Source organism: Oncorhynchus gorbuscha, linkage group LG08 (assembly GCF_021184085.1).
Source record: "Oncorhynchus gorbuscha isolate QuinsamMale2020 ecotype Even-year linkage group LG08, OgorEven_v1.0, whole genome shotgun sequence".
NCBI classification, from domain to species: domain Eukaryota; kingdom Metazoa; phylum Chordata; class Actinopteri; order Salmoniformes; family Salmonidae; genus Oncorhynchus; species Oncorhynchus gorbuscha.
Genome location: NC_060180.1, coordinates 71,054,590 through 71,067,028, shown reverse-complemented (window position 1 = coordinate 71,067,028; position 12,439 = coordinate 71,054,590). Strand labels below are relative to the sequence as shown.

At 41.5% G+C, this 12,439-nt stretch overlaps 1 protein-coding gene across 2 annotated transcripts in view; it reads left to right on the top strand.

Moving 5' to 3' along the window:
* Nucleotides 1-11,937, top strand: part of LOC124042145 (transferrin receptor protein 1-like) — a 29,187-nt gene extending 17,250 nt beyond the window's left edge. For both annotated transcript variants that reach the window (XM_046360520.1, XM_046360521.1), the window contains exons 12-18: nucleotides 1,584-1,647; nucleotides 1,793-1,860; nucleotides 1,958-2,025; nucleotides 2,209-2,296; nucleotides 3,026-3,253; nucleotides 3,466-3,624; nucleotides 6,494-11,937. In XM_046360520.1, the coding sequence (XP_046216476.1) occupies nucleotides 1,584-1,647; nucleotides 1,793-1,860; nucleotides 1,958-2,025; nucleotides 2,209-2,296; nucleotides 3,026-3,253; nucleotides 3,466-3,624; nucleotides 6,494-6,736 (918 nt within the window). In that variant the 3' untranslated portion in view covers nucleotides 6,737-11,937. The remainder of the gene's footprint in view (nucleotides 1-1,583; nucleotides 1,648-1,792; nucleotides 1,861-1,957; nucleotides 2,026-2,208; nucleotides 2,297-3,025; nucleotides 3,254-3,465; nucleotides 3,625-6,493) is intronic.
* The last annotated feature ends 502 nt before the right edge of the window (nucleotides 11,938-12,439 follow it).

The window sequence follows — 12,439 nt, the reverse complement described above, 5'->3', positions numbered from 1 at the left end:
GCTTGTAGAACTGTTGTAAGGCAGGTCCTCACCAGACATCACCGGCAACAACGTCACCTATGGACACAAACCCACCGTCGCTGGACCAGACTGGACTGGTGAAAAGTGGTCTTCACTGACGAGTCGCGGTTTTGTCTCACCAGGGGTGATGTTCGGATTTGCGTTTATCCTCAAAGGAATGAGCATTACACCGAGGCCTGTACTTTAGAGTGGGGTCGATTTTTGAGGTGGAGGGTCTGTCTTGGTCTGGGGCGGTGCGTCATCGAACTGAGCTTGTCATTGCAGGCAATCTCAACGCTGTGTGTTACAGGGAAGACATCCTCTCATGTGGTACCCTTCCTGCAGGCTCATCCTGACATGACCTGACAATGCCACCAGCCATACTGCTCATCTGTGCGTGATTTCCTGCAAGACAGGAATGTCAGTGTTCTGCCATGGCCATCAAAGAGCCCGGATCTCAATCCCATTGAGCACCTCTGGGACCTATTGGATCGGAGGGTGAGGGCTAGGGCCCTTCCCCCCCAGAAATGTCCAGGAACTTGCAGGTGCCTTGGTGGAAGAGTGGAGTAACATCTCACAGCAAGAACTGGCAAACCTGGTGCTGTCCATGAGAAGGAGATGCACTGCAGTACTTAATGCAGCTGGTGGCCACACGAGATACTGACTGTTACTTTTGATTTTGACACCCCCCTTTGTTCAGGGACACATTCAATTTCTGTGGAACTTGTTCAGCTTATGTCTTAGTTGTTGAATCTTATGTTCATACAAATATCGAAAAAAATATTAAATATTCATAAGGTATTAAATATTTTAAGCAGGCTATAACACCTGCTTATTGACAACGTGCCTCACACCTACAATACAATTTACGGAATCCTAGTATTTAAAAAAACTATATGTATCTGAGGAGAAGTGGGTAAAGACATATACTCGTTGACGCCAAATACAACACAACTTAAATTATTAATATTTTTTTTTACTGTTGCTATCACTCATTACTGGAGCCTATGCTATTTAAACTGTAGTATCAATCCACAATGGACTAGGACAAGAATATTCTGAGCCCCCAGCTGAATTGCACTTGATAATGCAGACTGACATTAACCTACTGAACTGAAGACCAACAAATTGTAGTATTAAGCCATGGAACGCCTTGATTGGTCAGGTAGTGACCAGACACTCGTCGCACCGAGTGTCATTAAAACCCAGCCCTTTCGCGCCACCGCTAGCTATTTGCGCTCATAATAACGGCTGTGAAAATAATCACTAAAATATTTTGGATTCACTTAATAGCGCTACCGTCAGCGCCTAGATTGACCATTTGCGTTAGTTAAAATAGAGCCCGTAATGTTAATGTCCATCCTACAACAACAAAAATACTTTAAATTAATGCCATTTTTTTCCCCCTAAGAAACATTTTAATTGAAATGCTGTAGAATTCCATTTATTCCCATGGAAACTGGTCTTCTCGGAAATGCCAATATGGCCGACTGGTGGTTTCAAAGCCTCTCATTGGCCAATACATGGCATCAGTAATCCAGGGTTTATATACCTAATTGGTCTCAACTCGTTTCTGTTTTCAGGGTTATTTGTCTTCTCTGAACATGAAAGCCTTCTCTTACATCAACCTGGATGGAGTTGTAACAGGCATGTATAGTGTATTTGATTTCTGTACACAGAATGCATTGTTTGGGTTTGTGACAGTTTACAGTTGCAAAGGTTATACATTGAAAACCTAAAGTAATAAGGTGAAATAGTTTCCTCTTGAATTGTACAATGTCTCTCTCCCCAGGTTTCCCAACATTCAAAGCCTCGGCCAGCCCTTTAATGAACACGCTCATCCAGAGAACGCTACGGGAGGTTAGTTTCACGTAGCAGCAGATCATCTGACAGGATTTCTCTTTTCATTATTAAGCAGTGTCCTCTGTTTTGAAACCTGTGCTGCTCTTCTCTACAGGTGAACACTCCCAGTGACTCCGGTACACTCTACTCTGCAGTCCCCGGGCTCAACTGGGAGGCAGCAGTGTAAGTGGGACTTTGGGAAGATCATAACAGTGTGTGTGGCTCAACGTGTCAAATGTTTTATTCTAAAGCAGATCCCACATTGAAGTTAATTGAATCGCTTATAGAATTGGGGAACATTTTTTTTCACCACCATATTTGTATGATTGTGTAGTCATGTATTTTGTGTTATTTATGTTTTAACAGCATGGAGCCTCTGAGGCTAAATGATCCCGCTTATCCCTTCATCACCTTCTCCGGCATCCCATCCGTCTCATTCCGTTTCACCACAGAGGTCAGTTTGTGAAAAGTGCCTTTACAAGGCCTACATAATGGTCTCAGCAGTACATCACGATACACATAGAAATAGTCATTTTAGAACCCTTATACTCAACTGGCAGACCGCAGTACGGAACCGGACCCACAACAGGGTCAATATGGGCCGGGACCCTGGTATCATAAGCGGACAAATGTGTTGAATTGCAGGTCATTTAACTTTAAAACGGCAACATTTTCAGTCTCAGGAACAGGGGTGTGAACAGTTTACATGGGTTGCAAGGTGGGTGGGTGGGGTTTGTTACTACTCTGATGAATGACAATATCCAGCCGGACCTTTCGGCATCTAGGAAATTAGTGTAACCAGACCTTCTCAAATAGTACTTGCGCACCCCTGTTATCGAAGGTCCTCCTCAGACCTGGAGAATCAGGTCCTGTCAGGGAAGCTTTCCAAAACCTCTGATCCAAGATGGCCCCTGGGAACCATAACAATTAGGTCCTTGATCCCATTCCTGTCAGATTCCACTGTTTGTTCCATCAGGCTTTGCATTTTAAAATATCTTGTGTAATATGACCGATAACTCTCTCTTTCTATGACAATATAACAAATGTTTTTGCTACTACCTCTCGTTTATTTTATGAACCCATTTTTCCCTCCACATTTTGAGTAATACCAGTCATTGTTTAGCATTCGGTTTCTACCTGTAATTTTTGACATTCTTTCTCCTTTAACCACCATGTGTCTCAGGGTGAGGAATACCCATTCCTCGGGACACTGGATGATACACGCGACAAGCTGTATGGTGCCACGTCCAACCAGGTAGCCAAGCTGGCGGTGTCCGCAGGGCAGTTCGCCGGGAGAATAGCCCTGCGGCTGGTCCACGACCACCTGCTGCGCCTGGATGTGGAGAAATACACCCGCCAGATCCGCACCCACGTGTTCGCCATTAACTCCAAGATCAAAGCCGTGCAGAGTGTAAGTCGAGTGGGGAAAAGGACATGTTCACTGTCTGGTAATGTGAACTTGATGGCAGAATTATAATTTTAAGTTTAGTTTTCATGTCTTGTTTTCCTTTCTCCATGTCTTGTGCGTTGTTTAATCTGTCTCAAATTGACCTCTATTTGATCCCGGTGCTTGTTTTGTCTATGTTCTCATATCTCCTTTGATCTTAATTTTGTTATCTCCAGATGCAGCCCCAGCTGTTGCCTAAGTCGCTGTCTGTCCAGTGGCTGATGTCTGCGACGGGCTCCTACAGCCGAGCCGCCAGTAGCCTGGCCACTGAAATCGATAATAGTAACCTGGAGGACGCAGAGCTGTGCCGGAACATCAACGACCGCATCATGAGTGTGCGTGCTTTTAAGTGTTGCCGTTTGAGATTATTTTGTTGTTGGAATTGGACTGCGTACGGCTAGGTTACGGTGCCTTCATTGGGTGTGAACACTTTCTGACTTTTTTCCCACATCTTGTTACAAAGTGGGATTAATTATTATTTTTTTTTGAGCAGCAGTACAGAAGCATCGCTAGCCCGGCACATTAGACTGCACATTCCTCACTCTCCAGATGCGCAACTAAATTAGTTTGTTTTCTTCTAATAATATAATAATAATAATAATAATAATATATGCTATTTAGCAGACGCTTTTATCCAAAGCGACTTACAGTCATGTGTGCATACATTCTATGTATGGGTGGTCCCGGGGGATCGAACCCACTACCCTGGCGTTACAAGCGCCATGCTCTACCAACTGAGCTACAGAAGGACTTAGTATTCTGTGATTTAAGCATTTGAAATGGACTCAGAACATCAAATTTAGTAGTTTCTCTTTTGAACAACTTGAAATTTTGAAAAAAATTAAAACATTATTTGGGAAAATATAAAATTGAATTTTGGGAGGGCCCACCTTAGTGCACTACTGTATCGTGTAAGGACATGGGGAAGAATTTGAGAGGAGAAAAACTCAAAGAAAAGTGTTTCAATTTTATTTTAAAGTCTCTCTAGAAAAGGTTTAGACCCCTGCTGTAACACAACAAATGTGGGGGGGGGGGGGGGGGGGATCAAGGGGTGTGAATACTTTCTGAAGGCACGGTGGATGTCGTGTACATCGGGATTGGGGTCCATTTTAAATTCCAGTCAATTCAGAGGGTAAACCTGATTCCACTGAAGAATATGTCAATTGAAATGTGTGTACTTCCTGAATTGCCTGGAACTGAAATGGAATTGACCAATCCTGATGTACACATGTTCCTTTTGAAAGTATTTTGAATAATGATGACACCAATAGGGAGACTGGAATACAGCCTAATTACATTTAATTGCCTCCACACATGGTTCATCCAAAAAGTTTTGGGACACTAAAGTCCCAGCTGCCCACTGCACTGAGAATAGGAAACACTGAGAAATCAACGATAATCAAATTTCAATAAGAATGTATCTACGGCTGCCCATGCTTTCCACCTGGCTTCCAGCTCTGCAGCAACTGGCCCAAGCCCCCCCCACCCCCCTCGCTTCTCCTTCCCCCAAATCCAGACAGCTGATGTTCTGAAAGAGATGCAAGATCTGGATTTCCTACAAATCAGCTGGGGTAGACAATCTGGACCCTCTCTTCCTAAAATTATCCGCCGCCATTGTTGCAACTCCTATTACTAGCCTGTTCAACCTCTTTCGTATAGTCTAAGATTCCTAAAGATTGTAAAGCTGCTGCGGTCATCGCCCTCTCCGAAGGGGGAGACACTCTAGACCCAAACTGTTATAGACCTATATCTGTCCTGCCCTGCCTTTCTAAAGTCTTTGAAAGCCAAGTGAACAAACAGATCACTGACCATTTTGAATCCCACCGTACCTTCTCAGTGTGTCAAATCGGAGGGCCTGTTGTCCGGACCTCTGGCAGTCTCTAATGGGGGTGCTAGAGGGTTCAATTCTCGGGCCAACTATGTCGCTCTTTCTGCGGGTGATTCTTTGATCCACCTCTATGCAGACGACACCATTCTGTATACATCTGGCCCTTGGACACTGTTAACAAACCTCCAAATGAGCGTCAACTCCATACAACACTCCTTCCGTGGCCTCCAACTGCTCTTAAATGCATGCTCTTCAACCGATTGCTGCCCGCCCGACTGGCATCACTGCTCTGGACGGTTCTGATTTAGAATATTCTGACAACTCTAAATACCTAGGTGTCTGGTTAGACTGTAAACTCTCCTTCCAGACTCGCATTAAGCATCTCCAATCAAAGTTAAACCTAGAATCGAGCTTCCTATTTCGCAACAGTCTCCTTCACTCATGCTGCCAAACATACCCTCGTAAAATGGACTATCCTACCGATCCTTGACTTCGGCAATGTAATTTACAAAATAGCCTCCAACACTCTACTCAGCAAACTGGATGTAGTCTATCACAGTGCCATATGTTTTGTTACCAAAGCCCAATGTACTACCTTCCACTGCGACCTGTATGCTCTCGTTGGCTGGTTCTCACTACATATTCGTCGCCAAACCCAATCGCGCCAGGTCATCTATAAGTCTTTGCTAGCTAAAGCTCCGCCTTATCTCAGCTCACTGGTCTCTATAGCAACACCCACCCGTAGCACGCACTCCAGCAGGTATATTTCACTGGTCATCCCTAAAGCCAACACCTACTTTGGCTGCCTTTCCTTCCAGTTCTCTGCTGCCAATGACTGGAACTAATTGCAAAAACCACTGAAGTTGGAGACTTATCTCTCTCACTAACTTGAAGCGTCAGCTGTCAGAGCAGCTTACCGATCGCTGCAGCTGTACTCAGCCCATCTGTAAATAGCCCATCCAACTACCTACCTCATCCCCATATTTGTTTTAGTTTTTCTGCTCTTCTGCACACCAGTATTTCTACTTGCACATCCTCATCTGTACATATATCACTCGTGTAAATTGTAGTTTGCCTATTTATTGCCTTACCTCCTTACTTCATTTGCATACACTGTATACAGATTTTTTTTGTTACTGACAGTATGTTTGTTTATCCCATGTGTAACTCTTTTTGTGTAACTGTTTTTGTTGCACTGATTTGCTTTATCTTGAACAGGTCGCAGTTTGTGAGAACTTGTGTTCTCAACTGGCCTACCTGGTTAAATAAAGTTGAAATAATACATTTAATTTAAAAAAATAGTGTAACCTAGGACGATACTGACACATTTGAAACACTTATGTTTTATTTACCTTAATTTCCTCTTCCTCCTGTAGGTGGAGAGGGACTTCCTGTCCCCATACGTGTCTCCCAGAGAGACTCCGTTCCGCCACATCCTGGTGGGTTCCGGCTCCCACACCCTGAAGGCTCTGTCGGACCACCTGGACACCCTGCAGATTGACCACTCAGAGGCCAACGCTGATCTGTTCCGGATTCAGTTTGCTTTGGCAACCTGGACCATCCAGGGCTGCGCCAACTCACTGGCGGGGGAAGTCTGGTCCACAGACAACATGATCTAAGCCGGTCTCGACATGTCCTATTAAACAAAACACCCAATATAGCCATCGCTCAAGGCACCCTCAGTTAGGCTCAACCATTCAGGAAAATGAAATGGAAGTGTTCTGTGTCTATCAATAACTCAACCTCCTTTTTTTTCCATATGCATTGCAACTCAACAATATGCTGTACTTTACCTTCCAAACAAGACCCCAAAAAATAACACTTAAATTCAACTGCCTTAACTTTCACTTGTTTGTGAAATGAGTGAAAAGCCATTTATCACTCTTGCGAGGAAAAACAAAAAACTGAAATGCATTTCTTAACGCCGTATTTGAATTTATATTGGTGCTAAATACGAATGACTAATGGCCTACAAATGTCACCGTACTTACTAGTATGGCAATAACACAGTTTTGGCCCAATATCCAAGGTCACAAACACCTAAATCGTGTGTGTAAACTCAAGAGGTACTTTGCGATTACAACAAAGGTTATTATGGTACTATTACCACCCATGAACAAAATCACAAAAAAACATTTTTTTACAATCCGAGACCGCTGTTATTTCTACACTGTTACTTTACATTGGATTCAAACCTGGGCTGTTTTTTTTTATAGAGATTAAGGTGCTGAAAACTTTAGAACGAGACCTGGTCTGAGAGCTGTTGCCAAATGGGTTTAAATTTACATTCAGTTCAGAAAGTAACACAGAATAGATCGTTATCAATAAAAGGTCACAATTGGATTTGCCTGCTTGGCGGCGAAGAGACCACCGCTCTGCTAAAACCAGGGGCAACTGCGTGCCCTTTTTTTCAAGGGATAGTTAAATCAATGTTTAACTATTTGGTTGTAATATAATCCCCCTCCTTGAAGAGCTTAGTCAGAACTTACAAATGTATGATTTATTTTCCCCCTTGCAACAAATTGAGCACATTTTAACTGTTTTCATACAGCATGTAACTGCATGCTTTTCATGATCAGTAAATGTAATTTCAGATACGTGAGAGCAAGCCCTCTCAACATCCCTCAATATTGGCCACCATTGATTGGATATTTTAAGTGCAAAAAAAAAAGTTAACCACTCATTCTTGTCATGTTAAGGTTAATTTCCCCATCTTTTGTGAGCTCTGCTTGTCAAGCAGCAGAAGGGTACATTTGCAGATGTAATGTGTACGTTGCAAGCTACCGGTCGGAGGTTTGTACAGTTGGCTAAACGTGTGTGTGTGTATATATGTATGTGTGTTTTAGCTCTTTCCTAAAGCCTAATCTCTGAAGCAAGCTAAATGAGTTTTAGCTAGCTACATGCCAAATGGTTAGGCTACCTTCCCTCACGTATCTTAAACGACATGATACATGGATGTTTACTTACAATGAGAAAGCATGCAGTTACTGCTAAATGTGCAATAATCAGGAATGTGGTGTTCTGACTATGCTCTTCAAGAAGTGATGATATTAAAAACCTAAATAGTTACAATATTGATTTAACAATTCCCTTAAACGGCACATATAGTTGTCAATGGTTTTAGCGACGCTGCAGTCAAATCGAATGCTTCGCCACATTTGACACACTATTGATAACGACCTGTTGACCTGACCCTTCACTGAGCCCTGCCTGCCTTGGTTACTGTTGCCATCGGGAAGCCCAATTCTCTATTCAACCACTGTTGAAATCTCCTCACAATGATCTCAAACTGTGTTTTCGAATACACAATGAAATTAGACAGACTGACTGACTACCCCTTGCTAATCAGGAAGCTCTTGGGTATGTTGTGGTTGCCTGCCATTACAATTGCTTCAGGGGAACCTGGGGAAAAAATTGTTTGTACTTTAGCTAGCCACTGAATGGCTCTGAAATCATTGTCGGCATGCAGTTAAAGCTATAACCACTTTTGGCGCTAACTAGTGCCCTCAAACCATATCCTGATGTCGACAGCAGTGTAAGCTAAAAACCTAGCTAGCTAGCTAAAACAATTTAACTAGCATTAGCAAGCTTGGTGGTCAGCGACAGAGCTAGCTAAACTAGCAAACAAAATTGATATAATTTTGGGATTCTAAAAAATACTCCAACAGGGTCTATTTCAAGAATCACAGTAGCAAGTATTCCTGGTGCATATTTCAAATATTTATCCATTTGAATAAAGTTTGAAAAAATATTTTTTGCCATAGATGGGTTGGCGTGGCTTAGCGAAGGGTCATTTCAACCATGTAAAGTGAGACCATCTAACCTAGTTACTGATGTACAGTTGTCCTGAGACCTAAAGGCTAAAGCCCTTTTGTTTTTTTACACCTCAAGCAACATGTAAATTACACCACGCTTGTGAGCTCTTTTCAAAATGGCCTCCTGCTGACATGAATACAATAGCGAGGACTTTTAAACCTGGGGCGAAAGGGTCTTCACCACATGGCACTGAAAAGGTCTATTTATTTCCTTGTTTATTTATCAGTGACAGGGTTCACTATAAATGGTGTTTTTTTAAACTACTTTTTGAACATGTATAATTATCGGGAGCAGTGTCTTCCATAATTATGACAGTAATACTGTCAATGACAAAGCAGCATCTGCTATGGAAGTGTACCTGTCAGACCGACTAACCCATACTAGAGACCAGCCCTTACTTCAGTCACCTACTTCACAACCGACTGCGAGTTAGCCGTTTAATATATTCCCGAATTACATCTCAAACAGATGTTCAAAATACATTGAAAACGGCACAACCAAAGTTTGTTTCCTAAAAAATTAATAAATAATTGAACCGTTATTTCACTCGGCAATCAGTTAAGAAAAAAGTATTATTCATAATGACGGCCTACCCCGGCCAAACACTAATGACGCTGGGCCAATTGTGCACCACCCTATGGGACTCCCAATGACGGCCTGTTGTGATACAGCCTGGAATCGAACCAGGGTCTGTGACACCTCTAGCACTGAGAAGTAATACCTTAGGCCGCTGCGCCACTCAGGAGCCCAAATTGCCTTTTTACATTAACACAAAACTCAAGGCGGTTTCTAGTACAGGTCTCTTGGTGAATGTACACTTTCTCATCCTGAAACGTTATCGGGAGCAGTGTCTTCCATAATGTGAAGAAGAAGGTAGTTTTTGTCTACCAGCGTGTCCTTATCGGAGGCAGTGACCTCCATATTTCACTGTAGGGTGGATGTGATTTATTATCGGGAACAGTGTTTCCCATAATGTTGTGTATATAATGTCTGCGTCCGCATCTTTTGCGGTGCTTGCCGTTCCCTGTCATGTTGTCGCAACCCCCTATAACCGTGTCACTCTGTAGTCGGCTAGTATTTGATTTCTACCAGGTGCTGTTCTTCCTCTTGACTATCCATAAGGAATTGATAGTGTGAACCTGAAACATCCATTGATTGGGTAAATGTTAAAGCTGAGACTGACCGATTGTCGTCAAAAGGGTTTGTTTTCACAAAAGATTGAGACCTGGCTCTTATTTCCTGTATGATTCTGTTCGTATGACAATATCGGTTACACTTAACATAAAGCCTGCACTGAAGTATAATGCTTTATTACTTATAGGCATGTATGAGCCATTTATAATGTCTTATTATAAGACTTATAGTATGCTTTCTCTTTATGTAGGACTTTTTTTTTGTCCGGATCATTTATGAAAACATTCTTATTCTTACAATGCATTATAACCACAATGCATTATAACCACTGCAGGCTTTTAATAAAGTGTTACCAAGTTATATATTTTTTTCTTATTCTCCCTTTTTTTGGGGTTGCTGTACATTCTGTTCTCGTTAAGGGCTTAGGCTATCTGTGCCTTGTTATGTTGTGAATGGTAATTAATGTAGAGAAATCCTGGCGTAATGAAGTCTTCTCTGTGGTGTATATTGTTTTTGCTTTATCAATACTTTGCAGACATCGTAGTTCTTGATTTAAGATGTGCGAGTATAATTTGGATGCGTTTTTGAAAGTCTCATTTTGTTAGCTTAAAGCTAGAATCCGCTGTTGAAACAATAACAAAGGGTGACATTGTTGTCCTTAAGCCAACTTTGTTTTCCTTTTACTGTGTTAGTAGAAATGCTGGGGGATGGGCCTAGAGAAATGAAACCACTCTCAAATTGACAGAGCTATGGATCCAAGGACTGACTCCAGGACATCTATCAAACTTATTCGGTGGAGGCCCGCGTGTCTGCAGGTTTCCGCTCCACACCTGTACTTGATTGATTGAATTAAGGTCGCTAATTAGTAAAACTCACATCACCTGGTTATCTAGTACTAAATTGAACCGAAAAACCCCGCAGACACTGCCCTCTGTGGAATGAGTTTGACACCCCTGATTCATGATATCAAAATGAGTTTTAACCATGTTTTGAGGCTATACAGTATTTTACATTTTCTTTGTTTTACATTGGAGTAAAACAAGCTTATTTATTGGGTTCAGATGGGGTATGCCAGTTACTAAGCTCATTAATAAGGCATTCATAATTGATATTCTTGAATATACAATAAAAAAAAAAATTTTAAGTCCAAAATGGATGTAGCAACTGCGGATTCCAGCGTTAAGCCCAAAGTCATTGTTTTTGAGAGAAGTCTACCCTATACTATTACACTCGTAGGTTATAAACAGGCTTGATTATGACTGTTGGAAAATAACATTAATATTTGAAAAAATGTCTAGAACAACTTCCTAACTTACACAGCAGACAAAGAATTTCTTAATTTTATTTATTTATTTGTTTACGGGACACAATTTACTGATCATATAAATATTTGACCATCAGACACGTCTGATCGACGGGTAGACCTGAGTTGTCATGTCACATTGGCAGAGTCAAAATTCCATGAACCAAATTGTCAGGGATTACCACACTGAAATGGCTATTTTCCTGCGTTAGTTAGACTTGGCATTTTACATTTAACCACTCTAAACTGGAAAGTATGCTACAGTCAGATTATTCCGTATGTTAATTTAAAGCTAAAGTATTGGCCAAACTGTGATGCCCCACAAAGGTGTAATTGGTGTATTGATTGTTGAGTTATGATAGAAAATGTCCTACAATGAATGTTTTTGAGGATTGGATTAAATCGCTTCCCTTTGGTGGGTACTTAAATAAAACATTTAAAAAGCCTGGAAAAAGATATGTAGCATATTTTGAAAAGAGGACTTATTGGATGTTGGAGTTTCTTTTGTTTAGGACTACGCAAAATTGCTTGTCTCCTGTGTTTGCTGCAATAAATCATTACACAGGTGTTTTGTCGTGTTTTTTTTTTGCTTGTGTAAAATTTCAAGAATGTACCGGTAACACACTACTGTCTGAAAGGGAATGGCTAAAATATAGCTGACGACAGGACGAGGAGACCAATGTCAGTCTAGTAAAAAAATAATTGGAAGAGGGGTTTGATTTTTAAGAAAAAAAAGAAAAAAAAATTGTAGTGTTGCTTTTCATCATGGAAGATGTTTGACCAAATATAATGGCAACTACACTGAACAGAAGTATACATGCAACATGTAAAGTGTTGGTCCCATGTTTCATGAGCTGAAATAAAATATCCCGTAAATGTTCCATATGCACAAAAAGCGTTTGGGTTATGCTATAGGCAGGCATAAGCCACGGACAAAGAACAGAATTGCATTTTATCGATAGCAATTTGAATGCACCAAAATACTGGGACGAGATCCTGAGGCCCATTTTTTTTTTCTTCCCCAAGGTATCTGTGACCAACAGATGCATATCTGTATTCCCAGTTATGT